The sequence below is a fragment of the Pleurodeles waltl genome, chromosome 3_1 (assembly GCF_031143425.1).
Source record: "Pleurodeles waltl isolate 20211129_DDA chromosome 3_1, aPleWal1.hap1.20221129, whole genome shotgun sequence".
Classification (NCBI taxonomy): domain Eukaryota; kingdom Metazoa; phylum Chordata; class Amphibia; order Caudata; family Salamandridae; genus Pleurodeles; species Pleurodeles waltl.
This window is the reverse complement of record NC_090440.1, coordinates 171,027,979-171,055,302: the sequence shown is the minus strand read 5'-3', so window position 1 is coordinate 171,055,302 and position 27,324 is coordinate 171,027,979. Positions and strand designations below refer to the sequence as shown.

At 44.5% G+C, this 27,324-nt stretch overlaps 1 protein-coding gene across 2 annotated transcripts in view; it reads left to right on the top strand.

Annotated features, from left to right (window-relative positions):
* The window catches only part of LOC138283889 (tetratricopeptide repeat protein 24-like), a 304,911-nt gene that overhangs the window by 80,870 nt on the left and 196,717 nt on the right, over nt 1-27,324 (top strand). For both annotated transcript variants that reach the window (XM_069222092.1, XM_069222094.1), the window contains exon 5: nt 16,499-16,620. In XM_069222092.1, coding sequence (XP_069078193.1) covers nt 16,499-16,620 — 122 coding nt within the window. The remainder of the gene's footprint in view (nt 1-16,498; nt 16,621-27,324) is intronic.

Genomic DNA, 27,324 nt, shown 5'->3' with positions numbered 1-27,324 from the left:
TTTAGGGTCTCTGCTTTGGGGAATTCTTTAGATAACGAGTGCAAGAGCTCATCAGAGTTCCTCTGCATCTCTCTCTTCACCTTCTGCCAAGGAATCGACTGCTGACCGCGCTGGAAGCCTACAAAACTGCATCAAAGTAGCAAAGACGACTACTGCGACCTTGTAATGCTGATCCTGCCGCCTTCTCGACTGTTTTCCTGGTGGTGCATGCAGTGGGGGTAGTCTGCCTCCTCTCTGCACTAGATGCTCCGAAGAAATCTCCCGTGGGTCGACGGAATCTTCCCCCTGCAACCGCAGGCACCAAAGAACTGCTTCACCGGTCCTCTGGGTCCCCTCTCAGCACGACGAGCGTGGTCCCTGGAACTCAGCAACTCTGTCCAAGTGACTCCCACAGTCCAGTGACTCTTCAGTCCAAGTTTGTTGGAGGTAAGTCCTTGCCTCCCCACGCCAGACTGCATTGCTGGGTACCGCGTGATTTGCAGCTGCTCCGGCTCCTGTGCACTCTTCCAGGATTTACTTTGTGCACAGCCAAGCCTGGGTCCCCGACACTCTAACCTGCAGTGCACGACCTCCTGAGTTGTCCTCCGGTGTCGTAGGACCTTCCTTTGTGACTTCGGGTGAGCTCCGGTTCACTCTTCTTCGTAGTGCCTGTTCCGGCACTTCTGCGGGTGCTGCCTGCTTCTGAGTGGGCTCCTTGTCTTGCTGGGCGCCCCCTCTGTCTCATCACGCAATTGGCGACATCCTGGTCCCTCCTGGGCCACAGCAGCATCCAAAAACCCTAACCGCGACCCTTGCAGCTAGAAAGGCTTGTTTGTGGTCTTTCTGCACGGAAACACCTCTGCAAGCTTCTTCACGACGTGAGTTTCTAGCCCCCTTCGTTCCTGCAGAATCCACAGCTTCTACCATCTGGTGGCAGCTTCTTTGCACCCACAGCTGGCATTTCCTGGGCATCTGCCCACTCCCGACTTGATCGTGACTCTTGGACTTGGTCCCCTTGTTCCACAGGTCCTCTCGTCTGGAAATCCATCGTTGTTGCATTGCTGGTGTTGGTCTTCCTTGCAGAATTCCCCTATCACGACTTCTGTGATCTCTGGGGAACTTAGGTGCACTTTGCACCCACTTTTCAGGGTCTTGGGGTGGGCTATTTTTCTAACCCTCACTGTTTTCTTACAGTCCCAGCGACCCTCTACGAGCTCACATAGGTTTGGGGTCCATTCGTTGTTCACATTCCACTTCTAGAATATATGGTTTGTGTTGCCCCTATCCCTATGTGCTCCCATTGCATTCTATTGTGACTATACATTGTTTGCACTGTTTTCTATTGCTATTACTGCATATTTTGGTATTGTGTACACATATCTTGTGTATATTTGCTATCCTCATACTGAGGGTACTCACTGAGATACTTTTGGCATATTGTCATAAAAATAAAGTACCTTTATTTTTAGTATATCTGTGTATTGTGTTTTCTTATGATATTGTGCATATGACACCAGTGGTATAGCGGGAGCTTTGCATGTCTCCTAGTTCAGCCTAAGCTGCTCTGCTAAGCTACCATTTTCTATCAGCCTAAGCTGCTAGACACCTCTTCTACACTAATAAGGGATAACTGGACCTGGTGCAGAGTGTAAGTACCCCTTGGTACCACAACAAACTAGGCCAGCCTCCTACAGGTGTACACTTGTGAGGGATAGTCAGTGTGCATACTCTCTTCATTGTAGTGACACTCCATTATATGTCAATGGGAAAGGCTGGCCTAGGGCCCAACTTCAGTTCCCTAGGGTCCACAGACTTCAGAGTCTCACCAATGTACACTGTAACCTGTATGAAAAGAACAATGCAGCACAATGCAAAAGCATATCTGTTTAGCTTATTGGTCATCCAGGAATGTTGTCTTTCTCAACTCAGGATCAGGGCCAATTACTGCTCTATCAAGATACAGGAGCAGGGCCTTGCATCAATCAGCCAGCTGTCATTCCGTGCCAGGGCCCCTCAACGAGGATGGGCTCCTTGAAGGAATTGCTGGGTGAGGCCCTGGCAGGAATGTCAGAGAGGAGGGGCTGAGTCCCTCAGAGCACATGTGGCAACTGACTCCTTGATGATGCCATTTTGAGCTATCCCAAAAGACTGTGCAGGAAAGTTGGGACGGGGCAGAGAATTGATGTGGCAAATCAGGATAGCTCAGAGGCGCAGCCCTGCTGGACAATTCTGCCCCCATATAAAAGGTTGTGCACAGGTGAGAGAGTTCTCTCTTGGGTGTACTTCCCTGCAGAACACTGGGACTGAAGACAGGCATCATGGACAGCTGGAAAGAAGAATCCCATGACTGGCCACGGGGGCAAGGACTCTACCTCTGAATGACCCCTGAACCAGTGGAGTACACCCCAGGACCAGATAAGCTGGTCCCCTCACTCCACCTGAGGACCAGTTGGGGGAGAGACTGGGTCCTGGTGCAAGGAGAGCGCGCTGCCCAGAAGAGAGAAGGGCACTCAGATGGAAAGCTGGTGCAGGGAGTCAGTGGGACTGGCTCCCTACCAAGTTGGGGAACTTCGATGCCAGGAGGCCTAAACAATGTGCTAGAGGTGGCAAGGGCTCACCACCAGGAGCAAAAAGAGATAAAATTCATCCAAATTGGCCCAGTTTGGCCGGAGTTATATTTGTTGGAAGGTCTGTGAACTTTGACCTTTCTGGCATGAGCAGTGAAGGTTGTTGGGCTCCTCCCCCTCTGGTCTGTGCCCCTGGGTTGTGCCACTGCCCAGGCACTACCCCCAAGAAAAAGACAAGCGCACGGGGGTGCCGTTGCACTCCCCTCATTGCAACGAAAGTGGCCCCAGACCCCATCCTGTGGCTCCAAAGAGACCAGTTATCTCATGAAAGGGGGGCCTCCATTGTGCTCCCTGCCACAATTGGGAAAGGGCCCCGGACCCTATCCTGGGACCCAGTGCGGCCAAAGGCAATGAATATGTGGGTGGGGCCGGAACCCAAACCAAAGCCACGGAGCGCTGTCACATTCCCCTTGAAAATAACCACCCAGGAGGGGCTAGGGCCCCACCCCTGGGCCCCGTAGTGTGGAGAGGGCCAGGGGAGTGCTGTCACTCTCCCTGTGCGATCAAGAGGGCCGCAATCATCACCGCGTCAGCCTGCAGGAGTGAACCAACACCACACCCCATCTGCCCATAGGAGCGGGCAGACCTTCAGAAGACATGTGGGTTCACTGGCGTGCCCTCCCCCCAGGTAGCCTGCTCGAAAGCTGCACTGTGAACATCTGACCGCTGGTGCTGCCAGACAGCAGCTAAGTGCAGACTCCTGCACCAACACTGGAGTGTGCTGGCCGGGCGAGGAGCCACCAGGAGCGGCCGGGGTTGGGCTCCTTGTGCTGCTCTCCAACTGGAACTCACCTAACCTGGGCGGTGTCCAGGTGGGACCAGACGCAGTGAAAAAGAGATCCCCCCAGGAGTCTGAAGTCACAGAGCTTCTCTCCCCGGCTCAGTGGGAGAACTGCTAATCAAAGATGCACATTCCTCGAGGAGCACCCCATAATGCCCTGTGGGACCCAACCTGAATTCTTACAAAAACTACTCATTTAGGCATGGTGATGACCCCAGGAAAACGGAGTCACCACCAAAGGATCACCAAGTGCAGGGGGAGCTGCAGGTGGAGCACAGTCTCCCCCAATAAGTAATCAAATTTCCCCACCCTCAGTTTCAGGGAACTTGAAAATGATAAGCCCTCAAGAGTTCCAACGTGTTTTCCAGCTTAGTCCCTGCTGGAACCTTTGTTTCAGGGAGGTGGAACTGCGCCCTCACGGAGTAAAGATCATGGCTGCTGTCCTTGTGGCCTGAATGGTGATAACAAAGGATTGTTATTATGGTGAACACCCTCTAGGGGTGAAAAGCTGTAATTACAGGTGTTTTTAGAGTGATGGAGTCCTTAAAGTACTATGGTCAAATGGTAGCATGTTAGGCTAAATGTTATTAAAAATGTACGGCTGCAGAATTGTGGCCAATGTTGTGACCGATGTATGGTCATATGCAAAGTGACCCTATGAGGTAAAAAGATGGTATTACACAACTGTTAACAAGCAAGTGATGTCCTTTAGGGACTTTGTCAACGGTGCATAATTTTTATGTAGAATGTTTCAATGTGGCAAATAATGCACCTTTGCCACCACCCTTTAGGCGTGTGGTTAGACTCCGTATATCATGCTGAGAGTAATCGTAACAGCACAAATCATTCCATCATGCCAATACATGTTTCTTGCTGATGCTTATTTGAGTAATGAGACTGACAGCCACTAGTGATCAAAGTAGATGTACTTTACTGTCTGTATTAGGTGCTCTCACTCCAAGTTACAGTCAAATATCGCATTGGAATACAAGTGAATTTTTTGCCATGTAGGCTGTTTATATCTTCCTTTGAGAGAGACAAGAATGATTACGCAATATATCATCCAAAAGTAATTCCATCAGCTTGTGTATATTTGTAAATTGTTGCATAGTATGGAGAACTGTGTGTGTAATAAATTTACTTTTACTTTATCAAAAGAATAAACAATCATTTATTGAGCGTTATTCTTGTGTGCTTGTGAATGGTGATTACTAGCCCACACCACTTCTCTTGAGTAAGCCTTGGACTGCTCTGCAACTCTACCCTATAAGAGTCAAACGCTACAATGAGGTATTTGGTTCCCAGTGATGGTTGAGTGCAAATCTATTACTTGTGCATACCACACAACTAATGACCCACTCTCCAACAATATGTTTTCTCACATTTTCTCTTTGCATGCCACATTTGGCTCCCTGTTTCCCAATTGAAGCTTCACTTTTGGAGCATCTCCTGATTAACTTTAGAGTGGGGAAATCTCCTTCTTTATGAAGGCAGGTGATGGTTCCTGACTTTGCCTGTCTCAAGATTTAGCTCACCCACCTGCCAGAAGTGATAAGTTCCTAGTGCAGGATGTCCTTCCCAGAAAGGGATGGATATTCTGTGGTGGTAAATTCTTCATCAACATCGTATGAATGTTGCCCCTCCGGTACTAACCTGTAACAGATACAGTTTTCTTCTATGGTGAAGAACTACTGAAGATACCACGATTTTGATCAAACTTTGCCATATTTGATACCATTTCCTGATTGATGATCAGTGGTGCCCAGAGCCTCCACCGATTATCCTTAAACCAGTGAGAAGTGAAGAAATGTCTTTCTCTGTGAAGAGAGGTGACACTTCCAGACATTTAGGGCCAGATTTAAAAACAGTGGCGCCACAATACATGTAGCAACACGTTTTTTGCAGCCCCTTGCACTCCCCTACCGCCACCATGCGTGCACCATATTTAAAATACGATGGACCATGGTGCAGGGTAGAGAGCAATAGCATCAGAATTTCTGGTGCTATTCCTGTACTGTTCAGGGTTAGCACCAAAATATTGGTGCTAACCTTGAGCAGTACTTAGGGGCCCATTGAAAACAATGGCATGCCCCTTTTAACACCTTCTCTGAGCATTAAAAATGGAGAAAGAAATTACGCAAATAAATATTTTAGATTTCTTTGCGCTATTTGACCCCTCTAATGGGCCCCCCAGAATACATTATGTCTGGCGCAGGCAGAATGTGGAGCAAGGTGTTATAAAATGGTGCAAAGCATGCATTGAGCCACTTTGTAAATTTGGTGTGAAAATTTTGGCCTTGTTTGGCCACGTTAGCGGAAAAATAAATGATGCTAATGTGGCGCAAAGAGGCACTACGGGCTCTTAAATATGCACCTTAGTTTTTCTTGTGAGCCTGACAGTGATGATTTCTGTTGCATGTCCCATCCAATCATTCTTTGTTTGTATCTTTGACTTTTCGCTAGGTTTACTCAATTCACCTACATACATATATATATATATATATATATATATCACAAAAAAATTGATATTCACTGCATATGATGGATTTTAGGGGTGGTCAACAGGCTAATTTTGTTCGCGGTTGTTTAGGCTACATTTCATTTCAATGGTCACAGGCAAAACCATTTACTGTCCTACAATTTGGTCATATACAGAGCAAAATATTTAGGTATTTCTTTTTATAGTTTTTTCCTAAATCCAAGGGCTAATAAAACAAAAATCTGTGTAACTTAAAATTACGTAAAAGGCATTTGAAAGCAAGCAACGTAATGTTAAAAAGCATTGGCAAAGTCAGTACAAATTGCTTAAACTGTAAATGATAGCTTGCTAGCTAAACCTGTTGGAGTTGCCAAAGCTCCTTTGAAAAATGTTTCTGTCTGTCTGTTCAAAATTGAGCTGCATGGGAGCATTTTCGGTGACCGTTTCCCTATTACACTGCGGGGAACATTAAGTATGGCAGGAGGGCTGCAGCTATGGCGGTGGTGCTTTAGCTACCCCAGCATCTTCGCAGCCCGCTAGCTGACTTTTAATGAAGCCTTTAGTCTCCAGCCTTACGCAGGCAGCCCTTCAACTCCTACTCCTCTTTGTGAGTCACGGGCTTTTTAAATGTCTCCTTCATTACTATCCCCAGTTATGCATTCTTTCACATGTTGCTCTTTTTTCTCTAATATTAAAATTTTGGCTTCACCTCCTTACCAATGGGGAGGCTAATTAGTAGCACATGTTCATGTTCTCCAGTCACCTCATGACTCTTGAAGGTTGTATGACAGAACCACGCATGGCTTAACAACACGGTCGATACCACAACTGCCTCTTCTTTACCACGTATGTCTTTACGACAAATCTTGTTGTAAATGCATGCTTAGTAAAGGTATATGTGGTAACGACATGCATGGTTGTGTGATACAACCCCCCCAACCTCCCTACCCCTGCCCTGAACACTAAAACCTACCCCGCACTGTCCTAAAAACTACCAAGCCCTGTCCTAAAAATTACCCTGCCCCCACCCTGAACCCTAAAACCTACCCCGCCCTGTCCTAAAAACTACAACGACCCCCCCTCCCTGAACCCTAAAACCTACCCTTCCCTGTCCTAAAAATGACCATGACCCCCTGCCCTGCCCTGAACTCTAAAACCAACCCCACCCTGTCCTAAAGACTACCATGACCACCCGCCCTGAACCCTAAAACCTACCCCGCCCTATCCTAAAAACTACCCCAAACCCCCGCCCTACTTTAAACCCTAAAAGCTACTCTGCCCTAACCTAAAAACAATCCTGCCCTGTCCTAAAAATTAAAACCCTGAATTCTAAAACCTACCCTACCCTGTCCTAAAAAATACCCCTAACCCTAAAACCTACCACACCCTGTCCTAAAATCTACCCCGATTCCAGCTCCCATCCTAAACCCTAAAAGCTACCTTGCCCTGTCCCCCACCCTGAACCCTAAAAACTACTCCGCCCTGTCCTAACAACTACCCAACCCCCAACCCCCACCCTGAATCCTAAAACTTTCCCCCACCCTGTCCTAAAAACTACCCTGATCCTCCCACACCTGCCCTGAACCCTAAAACCTACCTCACCTGTCCTAAAAAGCCCCACTTACCCAGCCTTCGTGTTCCTCTACCCCAACCCCCACTCCTGCCCTAAATACTGAAAGTTACCCTGCCCTGTCCTAAAAACTACAACGCCCCACACCCCCACCCTGAACCCTAAAAACGACCCTGTCCTGTCCTAAAAACTACCCCAACCCCCCACCCCTACCCTGAACGCTAAATCCTACCCCTCCCTGTCCTAAAAACTACGCTGACCCCCCTACCAAGAGCCCTAAAACTTTCACCGCCTTGTCCTAAACCCCCCTCACCTGCTGTGTGCCTGAACGACACTTATGCATGGTGCCTTAACCACTCATTTGCGTGGTTCCGACACATGCTTGATTAAGGCAATTGTGGTAACGCTTGCATGATTACGGACTACATGGCTCTGGCCACGTAGAAAAGGCCGTTTCCCATGGTGGTTACCCTGAAAATGTAAATAATATATAAAACAATGGCACATGGCCAGTTACACATTTTTTTCCAGGTTTTCTATCAGTAAATGGAGCAAATAAGACATACTCAAGACTATGGCCCTCATTACGAGTTTGGTCGGCGGTGGAGGCCGCCTGCCAAACACGTACCACCACCTGACCGCCAGTGCAGCCAGAACACCGCCGGCCCTTTTACAAGTTCATTGCAGCATTTCCGCCCACCGGCCCAGCGGTGAACAGGGCCTTAACATTGACCCCGGCTCATAATCAAGCCGGCGGCAATGTGGTGGTGTGGCAGGTGCAGCAGCACCCGTCGCGCTTCCCACTGCCCTTAATTCTGGCAATAGTCACAAATGTCTCTTAAAACACAATGGAGCTCGCACTGAATACTTTAGAGGCCATCTAAACATGCTCTATTTACTCTGTGTTGCTAGGAATTCAGCTCCTGTTGCCAGCTCTGTTATTAGAAAAATCTAACATTTATCTTTGTTGCGTAAACAATACATTGGCCTCTGAGCTCAAAGTTTTTCTGACATCTTTTTGACAATAATCTAAGTGAAACTAAATACTGAGGGGCATATTTATACTCTGTTTGCGCCGGAATTGCGTCATTTTTTTTTACGCAAATCCGACACAAAGCTAACTCCATATTTATACTTTGGCGTTAGACCCGTCTAGCGACAAAGATCTTGGAGTTTGCGTCATTTTTTAGCGTGGACACCTACCTTGCGTTAATGATATGCAAGGTAGGCGTTCCCGTCTAAAAAATGACTCCAAGGCATGTGCGCCTTATTTAAACTCCCGTGCAAAAATGGCGCACGGGAGTGGGCGAGTCAAAAAAAATGACGTCCAGCCGCTTTTGCGTCATTTCTTAACGCCTGGTCAGGGCAGGCGTTAAGGGACCTGTGGGCTCGGAAGGAGCCCAGAGGTGCCCTCCCATGCCCCCAGGGACACCCCCTGCCACCCTTGCCCACCCCAGGAGGACGCCCAAGGATGGAGGGACCCATCCCAGGGAAATTAAGGTAAGTTCAGGTAAGTATTTTTTTTTTAATTTTATTGTGGCATAGGGGGGCCTGATTTGTGCCCCCCTACATGCCACTATGCCCAATGACCATGCCCAGGGGACAGAAGTCCCCTGGGCATGGCCATTGGGCAAGGGGGCATGACTCCTGTCTTTGCTAAGACAGGAGTCATGTCAATGGAGGGTGGAAGTGAAAAAATATGGCGCTAATCGGGTTGAGGCAGATTTTTTGCCTCAGACCGACTTGCCCCATTTTTTGACGCCCAAGCTCCATTTTCCCCTACGCCGGCGCTGCCTGGTGTGGGTCATTTTTTTTTACGCAGACCAGTCAGCTCCGCCGGCTAACGTCATTACATAAATAAGGCGCCGGCATGGCGTTAGCCGGCGTTAACATTTTTGACGCACAACTGCGTTGGCGCAGTTGTGCGTCAATAAGTATAAATATGGCCCTAAACCTTTCTTTTGTGAATCGAGAAATGTTGTGTATTGTGTTTTGCAAATTCAGTGAGCCATCCCAAGATTTTGTCAACTGCCCTTGAATACATTTATTTGATTAATAATTGTTTTGTTTTGCATTAGCCTCGATCCCACCACAGTCTGCATCCATGGCCATTTAGCCTTGAAAGGGTTATCAGGCAATATGAAACTACCATTTCTTGTTCGGTCTCATTCCTGCAGGAATTCTGCAGTGCTACCTATGAACAAAGCCAGGGCACTCTATTTCCCAAGGAAATTACTATGCCTGCATGTTTAGCCCTCTGTTCACAACTCTACAACTCTACAATGCACATGTTGTCTCTATGTAAAAACTATTTTAAAAATATGTAAACATAAGCTTTCAATAATTCAGGCTTTACAAACTATCTTGGCTAGGCCTGTCTGCCAGTGATGTGCCATTGTATTACGTGCCGGGGGGGGCAGCTAAGGAAGACACAAAGAAACACTTTCAGTTTGATGAATTCCAAGGCGCGTCCTTTCAGAAAGCTGCATGTAGATGTTAAGTGTGATGATTAGCATTTTCAAAGGCCCCTAAAGCAGTGGGAAACCTGCATATGGTTGCAAGTCACCTCTCACTTTTATCAGAATGCCAGCACTAAAGTATCACTTACATTTCAGAACAATCATTTCACTTACGGAAAAACTGCTCTTCTTCAGTACTACAGCCCTTCCAACTTCACCAAAAATCACACTTTTTGGCGCCTTGGAGGGGTTGGGGTCTCATGCCAAGAAATACCTAGGAGGAACTTTTGCCCCCAAACTTTTGCAACCACACATTCTGAAGGCCCCTTCACAGCTCAGCATCAGGGCTTGGTAGAGCTGCTTTAAATGCCCCTGTACTAGACTTCAACATTAGTTTGGTGAACCTGGATCTAGTATTTACATGTTGTGGTAGCTTGACAAATAACTATACAGCAGCATTGTGCTGAATGTTAGTAAATGCCTCCCTTTGTGTTTTTTATGACTTTAACTTAAAAACCCACTGGCAAGTTCTAATAAGAGTATTCAAGTATGTATAAGGCAGTGGTGTCCAACTTTTTCTGAAATAAGAGCTACTTATGTTCAATACACATCCTCCTTAGTGACTAATATTATTAGAGATATAGAAGTAACCACTTAAGGCTTGATTACATTATGGCCACCATATTCAAGACTACCAGTAGTGATTATCTCAGTGCAACAGACATGGTTGCCAGCCATGATGTACAAAATGTTTTGTTGTTGTGGAATGCCTCTGCATGTGTAACACATGACAGCCATAGCTGCACTTCTGCTAGCATCTAGTTATTATTATATAAGTATTCAATCTTCTCCATACCATTTGATTTAAGTCACTCAAATAACAGTTTCAAATATATTTTGGAAATTCAACCATTTTCTTACAAACAACTTATGAGTTGAGAAATTGCACACACTTTCATCTCATGCTTTTTTAATTTTGGTATAATTCAGCCAAGCAAAAGCTTCTAATTCAGTTCATTGAGCTGCCCACAGAAGAGCTACTCACAGGTAGTTGAAGAGCTAGCAATAGCTCCTGATCTACTCGTTGGCAAAGCCTGGTATAAGGTAACAAGTATCAAAACTGACCTTTGCTTACAGAATGTATGACTGAAAATCCCAGCATTAAATCTGCGACATAAGTACTGCTTAATTGGAGCTAGTGGGGACCACTAGAACCTTTTTATGGGGACGAGACCTATTTTTCCACATCAGATATTTAAAGAGTTGCAGACCGTCGCAAAGGGAGAAATCAGGAATCCTCCAGAGTGAAAAAAAGGACAGGGCGTGTGGGAGTACTGATAGTGGATTAAAGCCTTACAGCCGGCTTCTGGGTAGAATTTTGGGCACCAGCATTTGTTCTTTCACAAATAAACACTTGACACAAGCCTTTTCTTGGCCATTTCCAAAGGCTTTGTTTATGAATGATTTGAATTACCTCGGCTATTCTAGACGAATAGGCATTATTTGCACTGCTTTATTTCTGCCAAAATAATAGCCCCCTGGATTATTCCACTGTGATCTCAATTTAGAACTCAGGGCTAACTAAAAAGTCTCCACTTTCTGCAGGAAGCTGATAGGATCTGAATCAAAAAGCAATTTTATGACCGTGAAAATGTTTTTACAACAAAAATGTTATCACGAGAAATCTGCAGTAGTGGTCCATACGTGAATTGTGAAAAGTCAGCCAGTCATGGCTTTGGAATTTGTCAGCATTCACAAACTCTGATCGAACCTTTACCATCCTGGAAATAGAGCAACTCCCTTTCCAACATGGGAAGGGGGACAGACCACCTCCATCCAAACTTAGAGTGTTGTGGAAGTGAAAAAAAAGAAAATTAAAGAAATATACTTTTACACATTGTGCTGCATTTCCACAGTTTGTAATTGTGCACTACAAACAATATGCCATAAGGAAATGGAAGCACTGAGAATACGTTGCATTGAATTCCGAGCGGTAAGTCTGGAAAACTGCACCTGGAGCAGTTTTCCAAGCATACTACTTGGAAAGTTTGTGAACTCCCTAAAGTAGCAAATATGCACCTGTTCATAGAAGTGCTACTATACAGGGAGTGCAGAATTATTAGGCAAGTTATATTTTTGAGGATTAATTTTATTATTGAACAACAACCATGTTCTCAATGAACCCAAAAAACTCATTAATATCAAAGCTGAATATTTTTGGAAGTAGTTTCTAGTTTGTTTTTAGTTTTAGCTATGTTAGGGGGATATCTGTGTGTGCAGGTGACTATTACTGTGCATAATTATTAGGCAACTTAACAAAAAAAAATATATACCCTTTTCAATTATTTATTATTACCAGTGAAACCAATATAACATCTCAACATTCACAAATATACATTTCTGACATTCAAAAACAAAACAAAAACAAATCAGTGACCAATATAGCCACCTTTCTTTGCAAGGACACTCAAAAGCCTGCCATCCATGGATTCTGTCAGTGTTTTGATCTGTTCACCATCAACATTGCGTGCAGCAGCAACCACAGCCTCCCAGACACTGTTCAGAGAGGTGTACTGTTTTCCCTCCTTGTAAATCTCACATTTGATGATGGACCACAGGTTCTCAATGGGGTTCAGATCAGGTGAACAAGGAGGCCATGTCATTAGATTTCCTTCTTTTATACCCTTTCTTGCCAGCCACGCTGTGGAGTACTTGGACGCGTGTGATGGAGCATTGTCCTGCATGAAAATCATGTTTTTCTTGAAGGATGCAGACTTCTTCCTGTACCACTGCTTGAAGAAGGTGTCTTCCAGGAACTGTCAGTAGGACTGGGAGTTGAGCTTGACTCCATCCTCAACCCGAAAAGGCCCCACAAGCTCATCTTTGATGATACCAGCCCAAACCAGTACTCCACCTCCACCTTGCTGGCGTCTGAGTCGGACTGGAGCTCTCTGCCCTTTACCAATCCAGCCACGGGCCCATCCATCTGGCCCATCAAGACTCACTCTCATTTCATCAGTCCATAAAACCTTAGAAAAATCAGTCTTGAGATATTTCTTGGCCCAGTCTTGACGTTTCAGCTTGTGTGTCTTGTTCAGTGGTGGTCGTCTTTCAGCCTTTCTTACCTTGGCCATGTCTCTGAGTATTGCACACCTTGTGCTTTTGGGCACTCCAGTGATGTTGCAGCTCTGAAATATGGCCAAACTGGTGGCAAGTGGCATCGTGGCAGCTGCACGCTTGACTTTTCTCAGTTCATGGGCAGTTATTTTGCGCCTTGGTTTTTCCACACGCTTCTTGCGACCCTGTTGACTATTTTGAATGAAACGCTTGATTGTTCGATGATCACGCTTCAGAAGCTTTGCAATTTTAAGAGTGCTGCATCCCTCTGCAAGATATCTCACTATTTTTGACTTTTCAGAGCCTGTCAAGTCCTTCTTTTGACCCATTTTGCCAAAGGAAAGGAAGTTGCCTAATAATTATGCACACCTGATATAGGGTGTTGATGTCATTAGACCACACCCCTTCTCATTACAGAGATGCACATCACCTAATATGCTTAATTGGTAGTAGGCTTTCGAGCCTATACAGCTTGGAGTAAGACAACATGCATAAAGAGGATGATGTGGTCAAAATACTCATTTGCCTAATAATTCTGCACTCCCTGTAGATACAGAGCTACAACTTTTATTTTTGAATTAGGTGCTAAATATGCAATAGAATCTATCTACTGAATTTCTTCCTCAATATTATCCCGATTGATGAAGGAAATTCTGCCACTGAATTTTACTCTGTATTTAGTGTTTCCTTCAGAAATTGTAAAATGTTCAGCTGCTACTGAAGCCTAAATTAAGTCTTCGTCCTGGCCCATATTTATTTAAAAAAATAGGAATAGGGCAGTGTGTACTGTTTATTTTTTATTTTAGTGTGTCTTTTGTGCAAAAACACCGTTCATAGGAAAGGCTAGCACAAAACCATCAGCAACCGATTTCATGAATATTAACTGCTCACTGTGTGGTTCCATAGCTTGGGTGGTATATTTGTGGCAGTGATAGTTTTTAAAATTCAGTGCACTGAAATACTTACTGGAAGCTGGACCCAAGCAGTACAATTTTACATTGCACCCTCCCTCTCCCTCTCTGACTTATTCATTGCATAAATTACAGCAGGCTTTCTCGAATGTGTCTTGAACATCCCTTCATCATGGCTGAAACAATAAATGGTAATAGGTTTTGAAGGGAAACTGAAATCTACTACACTTCACAAATCCTTTGGCACTAAAAATGTCAGCTATAATTCAGCCTTCTCATGGTTTAATGAAGTCAGACCTTTTCTGAGAAATGTTGGGAATCTTCTAGCTCAATGGATCCGAAAATATGAATTTGTTAATTGTGCAGCTCTAAAACCTCTAAAATGGTGTTGCTATTTTGTTTATTAAGGGGTACATTTTTAACCAGTACTGTGAAACAGTTTTAGAAATCATAACTAAAAAAGTTAGATGTTTTTTGTGCATTCAGTTTGTTTCTGTACCTCCTCCTTAGAACAGGTCTTGCCATGCAGCTAAGCAAGTTCAATGTAGCTGGTTGCAAGATAAGACAAGGCAAGATAAGATAAGATAAGATAAGATAAGATCCCTCCCTACCCCCACGGCTGTCACCTAAACGTCTGCCCTCCCACCCCCCTTAGTTACAAATGTTTACTATTGAGGTATTCTGTTTATATTGCTCACAATATGGGAATCAGTGTACATTTTCTCTGACTGCTTATCTTGTGTTTCCCGAGAAATGTGTATATATACCATCATCGTTGTTTATTTCCCATGGATGAGGGATCTCCAGACTCCCCGATCAGAGAGTCGTTTGACACCTTAAAATCTGTATATTGTTTAAAACCTGCAATAAAACATTTACGAAAAAAAGATAAGAAAATATATTGCACATTTTCACTCTAATGTGAGATATATATATATAACATATAGACCTCCGAAGCTTTAGTTAAAAATTTCAAATACACTTCTTTCCACATCATTCCCTTAACATACTTAGGGCCTCATTATGACCCTGGCGGTAGAGAACCGCCAGGGCCAACGGGGGCGGGAGCACCGCCGACAGGCCGGCGGTGCTCCCTTGGGCATTCTGACCGCGGCGCTTTGGCCGCGGTCAGAAAGGGAAAACCGGCGGTCTCCCGCCGGTTTTCCACTGCCCCTAAGAATCCTCCAAGGCGGCACAACTCGCTGCGCCGCCGAGGGGATTCTGACAATCCTTACCGCCATCCTGTTCCTGGCGGCTCGCCCGCCAGGAACAGGATGGCAGTAAGGATTGTCGTGGGGCCCCTGCAGTGCCCATGCCAATGGCATGTGCACTGCAGGGGCCCCCGTAAGAGGGCCCCGCTAGTATTTCACTGTCTGCGTAGCAGACAGTGAAATACGCGACGGGTGCAGTAGCACCCGTCGCACCTTCCCACTCCGCCGGCTCGATTACGAGCCGGCATCCTCGTGGGAAGGGAGTTTTTCCCTGGGCTGGCGGGCGGTCTTTTGGAGACCGCCCGCCAGCCCAGGGAAAAACTCATAATACCCTCCGCGGTCTTCTGACCGCGGGGCGGTATTATGGAGGGCGGCATCCTGGCGGGCGGCCTCCGCCGCCCGCCAGGGTCGTAATGAGGCCCTTAATCATTTAGACCCATGAGATACCAAAAGGTGAAAAAAACATTAACACCAGGTGTCAGGTTTGTTTCTGCTCCTCGTTAAGACCGTTTCAGTAAGTGTTGGGGAATAATGTGTGATGACAGGTTTTGCACACGTTCTATCTGTTTTATTAACAGTTGCACACTGGTTTGCAAGGGGGATCACCACTAACAAGAAGCTGTTGGTAGTTGCCTGTGCAAAATACCCAAACAAGCTAGTTCAAATACTATAAGTGCCTGTTTTAGCATTTATATAGCTATCTAAAGGACTGGTTCGTTTGTCTTAAAGATTCTTTAAATGGTCTTTCTTCCCATATGTTGTGGTGCTGCCAGGGAAAACATATATAATCTGGAGATATCTTAACAGGTCAGTTCCTATGGACATTTTCATACATAACTGATTCCAATCTAGCCCTACTAGCCTTTCGGAAGTACTGGCTTTAGTTTCAACTCATGATTTGCTTTATACTGCCTCCATTGTGTAAGTGACACGAATACTGCATTTGACCTATAAAAAACGATCAATTCATAAAGGATGTATCCGAGGTGCATAGGTCACAAACTAGCCAGGACAGAAGCACCTGCAGAGCTCAGACACCTCTGGCTTAAATTCTCCACTTTTAGGAAAAAACTAACTTTAATGCATTCTTTCTCCAGGGGTGGGGGGCATCCAAGATGTGGGGCTCCATCACACCTGCTTTCAGAATGAAACTTTTCAATGGAAGTCTTCAAAAGAGATGACGTCTACTGTCCCGTTTTCACTTCGCAAAAGGATCTGTAACAATGAATCTTCCAAATGTGAGCGAATGTATCTGCTACCCTATGTCACATATCCTTTCCTCTGCATTCAGCTCTTAGGTACAGCAAAAGCCTACTGGGCCTTCGCCCGTGACTGACTGACATTGAGTGTTCCGTGTTTTGCAGGTGTGATCCAGGGGCAGTGGCAGGCCTGTGAAGGGATGGGAGCCTCCCACTTTTGCCAAGGTAACACAGATGAGGCCATCTCGTCTTACAAACAAGCCCTGGCTCTGTTTGTGAAGTCAAAGGTAAGGCTTGTTTGTACAGCTTATCTCCTCGCTATTGCACACAAAGAAGGCCATTTCACTTATTGAAACTATGCAGCAAAAGACTGATCATGCACTTTCACCTGTAGGCATTGCCAAGGATCTATTCGCAAAGACATTTTGGAGTATGCACAATAAATACTATTTTAGGTACTCTTCTATGCTTTTGTGAATTAACCCCCCAAAATCTAGAGTAGGATTATTCAGGGAATACTCATATACAGTTAGTACAAATGGAAAGGGCTGTGTCCTCTTTCCACTTATGCTAATAGGGAGTTGGACGTTTTTAGGCCAATTCATAAAATGTGTGAATAAGTACATAAAAGAGCAATCCTGTATTACTACTTCCATACTCATAAATGTTTTTGTGAATCAGCCCCTCTAGGCCTGCACCTCACTTTGTAAATGTCCACCGTGTTTTTTTCCTGAAAATAGAGCAATGGAGCTTGACTTTTAAAACTGTTTGCTTTTGAAGTAGGCATAAAGCGTGTACCTGGCCCTGTGGCTAGTATAAAAATCTGTGTGCAAATATTTGTCCACAGCTGTTACTGCTGCAACCGCTTTCTGCACCATATTGGAATGGTGCACACAATGTTCCTATGCTAAGAAATACAGCGTAATATGCGAAACAGTCACACTTTTTTTCTTTAAGCATTTTTAACGACTGCCCCATGCAAAATAACATTTAGACTGACCGATGAGTGAATTAACACAATTTGCATCTGGTGAAAATAACGAAGGGCAAAGAAAAGTAGAATTGCCTCGTAGCTAGTGTAAAGTTACTCGCTTATTGGTGCATTGTTATCTTAATTTACATTGCAAATTTAACACTAAAATATGGATGGGATTCAATCCATAAAAAGAGTTGCACTTCATTGCGAAAGTTATATTTGATTGCTCTAGTCTGATTGTTTATGAACTGCACGCTAAAATAGTAATTTTGCACACCATATAGTTGGAGATTTAGTTATATGATTTATGGAAATATTTGCACACAGCATTTAATATGCCCCAATGTCCACCCCTTCAAATGTACCCATGAAGAACAAGAGGGTACATTTAGAGGTATAGTTTAGTTAATAATGTCAGTGGTGTGTGAGTCTATGCTTTCCTAATAAGTAATGAGGTGTGCAAACTAAAAATGATGAGGTTGGCTGGGGCTGCTAGATGGTGGTAATAAACATGGTTAGGAGACATTAGTTTTCACTTATTTGGAAAAGTAAGTGCAGTCAGCACAGGGCTCAGTGAGGTAGTTTAGGCAATGTTGTCCACTCAAGTCCAGTTACTCCTCACAGCAATGATGCACATTGGCTAAGGATTGTAGATTTGCATAACCTTATACTGAACATCAACAGACCAGGCTATAATGGGCAGCGAGAACAGGCCGTTTAGTAGCCCAAGCCCAGTAGCAGACCACGTTTGGAATAAGGGTTGGATAATAAAACACACACCAGGTGGAACAGTTGAAAATGCTGCAGAATTCTTACTGATGTGTAATAACAATAAGGCACCTTAAACTCCAGGAAAGGAAAATGTGAAACTACCTGGACCATAAAACCTTTGTATGTTATGGTGTTCAAGACTGTAGGGAACCAGTAATCCCTCTTTCTTTTTCCCTCGTAATAGAAAATATATAAATGGCATCACATGTTTAAAGGTATGAAGATTATATGTGTAGTTTGTGTGCTTAAGAATATTGCACTCAGTTCCATTCTACGGAGTGTACAATTGTTCATTGCTCAGCTTGAAATGGTTTTTACGTTTTGAGCTATCTGTCCTACTTATGTCGTATTGATTGCATTCTAAGTGTTTGTGGCTATGGTAGATATAATCTAACTTTTCCTCTACGGCTATGTAGATTGATGGTAGGATCTCATTTGTCAGTACAGACGATTTACCACTGAGGAAGCCCATACATGGATAACTGGATGGCTTTGATCTGTATTGTTAATTGATCAAGGAGAGAGAACCCACGGTCAGATATTCTTGTCTTGTGTCCACTATGTTAGACAGCCCTGCATGCTTTTTGTAGCACTCTCACACACTAGTGTTACTAGTGGCATGCTTCATCATAGAGTCCTCGTCCAGATGCCTAAACTATCTGGATGAGCTTGACCTTGACAATCAAGGGAGCTTTTTGACATTTTTCAGAGGGTATCCTAAGTATAAACATTTGTATGTTGTCCTGATTCTAATTTATTAGGAGGGCTTACTAACAATCTTAAAAACAGTTGGAAATGCTATCCGAGACAATTATCCAGCGTGTATGGGTCACGTGTTCCAGCAAACACACCTTTCCTCTCGGGGTCATTTGTCTTTCATCAGGACCAATTAAGAAACCCTCAGTAATTACAACTGTCTCAAATCAACCACTATTTATGGCTATATTCATGTGAATCTGTCACTCATTAATTCCAGCATGCTGGTTATACTGACTACTGACCCACTCATTCTCATTCCTTTGTAGGATATCTGTTGGTCAACAGAGCCATAGTTAGCATAAGAACAGCTTAAGTATCTGATGTGTGTCACACAGTAAGCACTGCACACAGCAAAACTACCCAGTGCTCTAAACCTGTGCACCTTCATTTGGAATCAAACCTTAAAGGCTGAAATAGTGCAAGGATAAAAGTGGGACTGCGAGCGAGTTAGCCATTAATTAGTGTTGTCAGACATCACACAACATCCACCATAAACTACATATCGGGAAAATAATCTTACTCATAGCTGTCTTTCATTGCTCTGTGGGGATTAAGGAGGCAGACGGACCTTATTGCCACACACTAGCATGAAGAAAGACCAGAAGAAATGGCGAGAACGTAATACCTCCTGATTACAATTGTTTTATTATATAGATGTTGCCTTGAGTGCCAATTACTTTTTTAAAGGTCGACATCCAGTAGTGTACCTCTTCAGCTTCTACTTTCCGCGAATACTGAATATATGTGGTTCTATGCAGAAGTGGAGTGCTATGGAATAACCTCTGTGCTTGTTATCATCCCTCAGCCCACATGGACCACAGAAACCAAAGAAGTTTGCTACTTTAGGAACTTATAGGATGCGGTAATAATTTTCCTGGAACTCTAGGTGTTATAACTCTTCACTTCATGTGGTACTTTTTAAGCAATATGGATCAGTTAATTCATTAGATTATTAGGCAGAGTGTCATTTCATGAAAAAGATATGTTGGTGGCTGGTAGATTGTGGAACTCTTCTGGTACCTGTGAAAGTAGCCAAAAACTTGGCGGTTCTGTTTGGTGATGCCTTATCTTTTGATGCCCAGGTCAACAGGACTGTCCGCTCCTGTTTTTGTTTGGTGAGCATACTGAAGAAAGTTTTGGTCTTTGCTCCTAGGGACTTGAGAGCAGCAATGACCCTTGCTTTAATTACTTCTTTCTTGGATTACTGTAATGCTCTCTATCTCAATGCAAACCAATTTTCCATCAGTAAGCTTCAAATCATTCAGAATATGGCTGCCTGCCTGGTATTGGGTCTTCCTATACACTGGTCCTCTGGACAGTTTAAGGTGACAGTGCTGCAATGTAAGAAAGCTAGATGGGGTGTGCTGTCTTTTACAAGTGCAGCTGCCAGGCCTTGGAATTCTCTCCCTATCTATATCAGATGTTTAAGTGTCCATCTGAAGTTTTGCAAACAGGTTAAAACATGGCTTTTCTCATGCGAGTAGCTGGGCAGATGCTGTTCTCTCCTGCTACATGGCTGCCTGTTTTAGTTATTCTTCTTCTCTTTTTTTTCTTTAAGTCTCTCTCTTGGGGCCTCCTCTTTATGTCAGCACTTGGATACCTTTTTGGTTCAATGAGCTATATAAATCACATATACATACTGTTGTATTAAGAGGTATTGGAACACTGAGAGTCTTAGCAACTACTTAGCACAGGAAATGGAGTTAGAATGGGGAATGTGGAAAAGATTGTAAGGCAGTGGGCAGTTGCAGACTATGATCGGCCAGTGTTGGATGTATTTATCTTGATGGCAATAAAGGGCTTATTAATTCTTTGGTGACAGAGTTTCAAGGAACAGTCAGTTTTGTACTTGGTAGGAGGAGCGTTTCAAGGATTGCTTTTGAGTTGGTTTTGGTACGGTGACAGGAAACCCAACTTGTTAGAGGTGAGGTCCCACTTTATTATACCTTTTTAAAGCGTCAAATCGCCATTGATAATATATAAATATAAATATGCTTCATCCTTTCAACATGCAGTATTCCAAGTTGTGTAAGAAAGAATTCTGAAACAATAATCCAAGTTATGAATTGTAGTGCTTTAATCTCAAATGATATAGAGATGGTAATGAGCACAAAAGAAAGCTCAGCCAACATGTGTTTCGCCCTCTTGTGGCGAGTCCACCTAGGGCTTTCTCAAGGCAATGAGGATTATTTTGTGTAAATAGACAGCCTATACAATATTCCGTTGGAGAAATATAACATAAAGCAATCCGTATTTGGGAATCATAAAATGCTGGTAAGTACTCCGATTTCTCTTCCGTCGCGTCCTAGGCCGTGACCATATTGGTGAACCACCTGTGTGTTTGATATGGATATAACAACGAGCAACAAGCATGGCTACTTGGACTACGGTAACTACTTCTGTTTTTTTATTTTTTTTATATATATATACTAATTCTATAAGATAACATTATGCAATCAATAGCACCTCCACCCACATTTTTGCCAGTGCCTGGGGAATCAAGTATGCCTTGGGAGGATTGGCAAGAGGCAGTTGAAACTTGATTAGAGCAGTTGGGTGGGGCTATTTTTACAGCTAAAAGAAAACTGGCTTTGTTGAAGCACAATTTAGGTGTTGAAGGTAGGAAAGTATTGAAGACATTGCCGCTTGTGAGTGTTATTATGAATGGTGATGGTGGATCAGATGAAGAAGTGGATGAAGAAGATGTGTATATCAAAGCAATGGGGGCATTAGAAAATCATTACAATAGAAAAATTAGTATTGTTGTGGAGCGTCATAAGTTTTTTTCAAGAACACAAGCTCCCCATGAGTCTATTGATCAATATGTCAGTGCATTGCGGACTTTGGCAAACATGTGTAAATTCAGAGAATTACATGAGGAAATAATTAGAGATCAATTGATAAATCGTACTAAAAATATAAGAATCCAAGATAAGTTGTTAAGTTTGAAAGATCCATCGTTAGATGAAGCAATAGTAGCTGCAAAACGTATAGAAGATACTTCATGATATGTTAAGGAGCTAGAAAATAAGATGCAATTAACATATCTGTGCAAGCCATTGACAAAAGTAAATATTATAACAGAAGCAACAGCAATGGAGATGTAAAGAAAAGGTGCTAAAGGTGTGGAAGCATTAAGCATTTAGCATCTTCAATGAATTGCCCTGCTATGAGTGCCAAGTGTTTCAAATGCGAAAGAGTGGGACATTTTTCTAAAGTGTGCAATCAACAGGAAGGGCTAAAAAAAAGTGTGAATTTGTTACAAAATGGTGTTCAGAAGGAAGGACATACTTCATCCGATGATGATGATAATGACAATGATCACATAGAGGTGCTCAACGATGCCACTACAGAGGAAGGGATACGGGAGGATAATATTTTTATATTAGACAATGATCGATATAGTCCTCCAAAATGTGTAATGAGTATAAATAGTATATCAATACGTAGGTGGGCGGATTCATGTTCTCCGAATACGTTCATCGATAAGGAGATGTGGTATGAATTAGGACAGAATGATTTATCCATATCCAAGATGGAACTAGTCAGGTATGGAGAAAACAGCATACCCTTTGAGGGATGTTTTCAAGGAAGGATAGTGTTCAAACAAAGGGAAATGATATGTTGGGTATATGTAGTTGAGAGTGGTCAGTGTTTATTAGGTTGGAATGAACAAAGAGCATTGAAAGTGTTGTTAAATCCTAATGCTGAAGAACAGGTTTTAACTGTGTTGCATGAGGATGCATGGAAAACTGAATGTTCGATGGCATCTGTCGCTGTAGATACGCATGTTCTGCAATAGCTCGCCATCTGGTGTTGGGCCGGAGTGTTACAAGTTGTTTTTCTTCGAAGAAGTCTTTCGAGTCACGGGACCGAGTGACTCCTCCTTTTGTCTCCATTGCGCATGGGCGTCGACTCCATCTTCGATTGTTTTTTTTCCGCCATCGGGTTCGGACGTGTTCCTGTCGCTCCGAGTTTCGGAACGGAAAATTAGCTAATTTCGGAAGATTTTCGTCGGTATTGTTGCGTTCGGGATCGGCGTACTTAGATTCCACACCGCATCGAAGATCGAAGAGCTCCGGTGCCCTTCGGGGTAGTTTTTCGATCCTCCGTCGGGGCCTGGTCGGCCCGACCGCGTGCTGAAGAACGCCGATGGAACGGACCCCGTTCCGTTTCTGCCCCAAATGCCACAATAAATACCCCTACACAGACCAACACTTGGTCTGCAACCTGTGCCTGTCACCTGAGCACAGCGAAGACACCTGCGAGGCCTGTCGTGCGTTCCGGTCCCGAAAAACACTCCGAGACCGTCGAGCCAGAAGACTTCAAATGGCGTCCGCACCGACAGCCCAACGGGAGTTCGAGGAACAGGAAGAAGAAGGTACCTTCTCGATCCAAGACTCAGACTCCGAAGGATTCGACGATACACAAACCGTGAGTAAGACGTCGAAAACCACACAAAGAAACATTTACAAGGCCCAGGGGACGCCACTGCCATCAGGCCATGGCTCGACCCATAAATTCGGTGACCGACCGTCGGCACCGAAAAAGGCCCAAACAGTGCCGAGATCGTCCGACTCCGGTCGAGACACCGGCACGCAGCCTTCTCGGGACCGAGAAAGTGCTGGAGACAAGCCTCGACACCGAGATGCCGGTGTGGACACGGCTCGACGCCGAGACAGCGGCACCGAAACAGATCGACGCCGAGAGGTTTCGGCCCCGAAAAGGAAAAAAGTCACCTCGGAGCCGAAAAAACACGCAGACAAAGTTTCGATGCCGAAACAAACTGCAAGCGACCCAGCTTCAGGCTCTTATACAGAAGAGCACTCGCTAACCTCCCAAATGCAAAAGCATAGGTTTGAGGAAGAGCTACAAGCAACTGATGTGGACCATACGCAAAAGCGTATCTTTATTCAGCAGGGGACAGGAAAAATAAGCACCCTTCCCCCCATTAGGAGAAAGAGAAGGTTGGAGTTCCAGACGGAACAAGCACCACAACCAAAAGTGGTGAAAAGAGTTACACCACCACCCTCTCCTCCGCCCGTGATTAACGTTTCACCAGCACAAACTCCATCACACTCCCCAGCTCACACCACCATGAGCCAGGGTGACCAAGATCAGGACGCATGGGACCTATACGACGCCCCAGTGTCAGATAACAGCCTGGAGGCATACCCTACAAAGCCATCTCCACCAGAAGACAGCACCGCGTACTCTCAGGTGGTGGCTAGAGCAGCACAATTTCACAACGTAAGCCTCCACTCGGAACAGGTCGAGGATGATTTCTTGTTCAACACACTCTCCTCCACCCACAGCTCATACCAAAGCCTGCCTATGCTCCCTGGTATGCTCCGGCACGCAAAAGACATATTTAAGGAGCCGGTCAAAAGTAGGGCAATCACACCAAGGGTGGAAAAAAAGTACAAGCCGCCTCCTACGGACCCGGTTTTCATCACTACACAGCTGCCACCAGACTCTGTTGTTGTAGGAGCAGCTAGGAAAAGGGCCAACTCTCACACATCTGGAGATGCACCACCCCCAGATAAAGAAAGCCGCAAGTTCGATGCAGCTGGTAAAAGAGTCGCAGCACAAGCTGCAAACCAGTGGCGCATCGCGAACTCCCAGGCACTACTTGCGCGCTATGACAGAGCCCACTGGGACGAGATGCAACATCTCATTGAACATCTGCCCAAGGACTTCCAAAATAGGGCAAAACAAGTGGTTGAGGAGGGACAGACCATCTCCAACAACCAGATACGTTCCTCCATGGACGCTGCAGATACAGCTGCACGGACAATTAATACATCTGTAACTATCAGAAGGCATGCATGGCTCCGAACGTCTGGATTTAAACCAGAGATTCAACAAGCAGTTCTCAATATGCCTTTTAATGAAAAAGAACTGTTCGGTCCAGAAGTGGACACAGCGATTGAGAAACTCAAAAAAGATACGGACACTGCCAAAGCCATGGGCGCACTCTACTCCCCGCAGAGCAGAGGGAATTACAGCACATTCCGTAAAACGCCCTTTCGAGGGGGGTTTCGGGGTCAAAGCACACAAGCCAGCACCTCACAAGCAACACCGTCCACTTACCAGGGACAGTATAGAGGAGGTTTTCGGGGACAATATAGAGGAGGGCAATTCCCTAGAAATAGAGGGAGATTTCAAAGCCACAAAACCCCTACTACTAAACAATGACTCACAGGTCACTCACCCCCTCCACACAACACCAGTGGGGGGAAGAATAGGTCATTATTACAAAGCATGGGAGGAAATCACTACAGACACTTGGGTTCTAGCAATTATCCAACATGGTTATTGCATAGAATTTCTACAATTCCCTCCAAACATACCACCAAAAGCACAAAATTTAACAACACACCATTCCAATCTCCTGGAGATAGAAGTGCAGGCACTATTGCAAAAGAATGCAATCGAATTAGTGCCAAACACACAAATAAACACAGGAGTTTACTCACTGTACTTTCTGATACCAAAGAAGGACAAAACGCTGAGACCAATCCTAGACCTCAGAGTAGTGAACACTTTCATCAAATCAGACCACTTCCACATGGTCACACTACAAGAAGTATTGCCATTGCTAAAAATACACGACTACATGGCAACTTTAGACCTCAAGGATGCTTATTTCCATATACCAATACACCCATCGCACAGGAAATACCTAAGGTTTGTATTCAAAGGAATACATTACCAATTCAAGGTACTGCCTTTCGGATTAACAACCGCACCAAGAGTCTTTACCAAATGTCTAGCGGTAGTCGCTGCACACATAAGAAGGCAGCAAATACATGTGTTCCCATATTTGGACGACTGGCTAATCAAGGCCCATTCGTTCATACAGTGCTCAAATCACACAAATCAGATCATACAAACCCTCTTCAAACTCGGGTTCACCGTCAACTTTACAAAATCCAACATTCTGCCGCGCAAGGTACAACAATACCTAGGAGCCATAATAGACACATCAAAGGGAGTAGCCACTCCAAGTCCACAAAGAATTCTAAATTTCAACACCATCATACAACGCATGTATCCAACACAAAAGATACAGGCAAAGATGGTATTACAACTCCTAGGCATGATGTCATCATGCATAGCCATTGTCCCAAACGCACGACTGCACATGAGGCCCTTACAACAATGCCTAGCATCACAGTGGTCTCAAGCACAGGGTCACCTTCTAGATCTGGTGTTAATAGACCGCCAAACTTACCTCTCGCTTCTGTGGTGGAACAACATAAATTTAAACAAGGGGCGGCCTTTCCAAGACCCAGTGCCACAATACGTAATAACAACAGATGCTTCCATGACAGGGTGGGGAGCACACCTCGATCAACACAGCATACAAGGACAATGGAACGTACATCAAACAAAACTGCATATCAATCACCTAGAACTTCTAGCAGTTTTTCAAGCACTAAAAGCTTTCCAACCAATAATAGTTCACAAATACATTCTCGTCAAAACAGACAACATGACAACAATGTATTATCTAAACAAGCAGGGAGGGACGCACTCCACGCAGTTAAGCCTGCTAGCACAGAAAATTTGGCATTGGGCAATTCACAACCAAATTCGCCTAATTGCACAGTTTATACCAGGGATCCAAAATCAACTCGCAGACAATCTCTCTCGAGATCACCAACAGGTCCACGAATGGGAAATTCACCCCCAAATTCTGAACACTTATTTCAAACTCTGGGGAACACCTCAGATAGACTTGTTTGCGACAAGGGAGAACGCAAAATGCCAAAACTTCGCATCCAGATACCCACACAAACAATCCCAAGGCAATGCCCTATGGATGAACTGGTCAGGGATATTTGCTTACGCTTTTCCTCCTCTCCCTCTCCTTCCTTACCTGGTAAACAAACTCAGTCAAAGCAAACTCAAACTCATATTGATAGCACCAACTTGGGCAAGGCAACCCTGGTACACAACGCTGCTAGACCTATCAGTGGTACCCTGCATCAAATTGCCCAACAGGCCAGATCTGTTGACACAGCACAACCAACAGATCAGACACCCAGATCCAGCATCGCTGAATCTAGCAATCTGGCTCCTGAAATCCTAGAATTCGGGCACTTACAACTTACCCAAGAATGTATGGAAGTCATAAAACAAGCCAGAAGGCCATCCACCAGGCACTGCTATGCAAGTAAATGGAAGAGGTTTGTTTGCTACTGCCATATTAATCAAATACAACCATTACACACAACTCCAGAACATGTAGTGGGTTACTTGCTTCACTTACAAAAATCTAACCTAGCTTTCTCTTCCATTAAGATTCACCTTGCAGCAATATCTGCATACCTGCAGACTACCTATTCAACTTCCCTATATAAGATACCAGTCATTAAAGCATTCATGGAGGGCCTTAGGAGAATTATACCACCAAGAACACTACCTGTTCCTTCATGGAACCTAAATGTTGTCTTAACTAGACTTATGGGTCCACCTT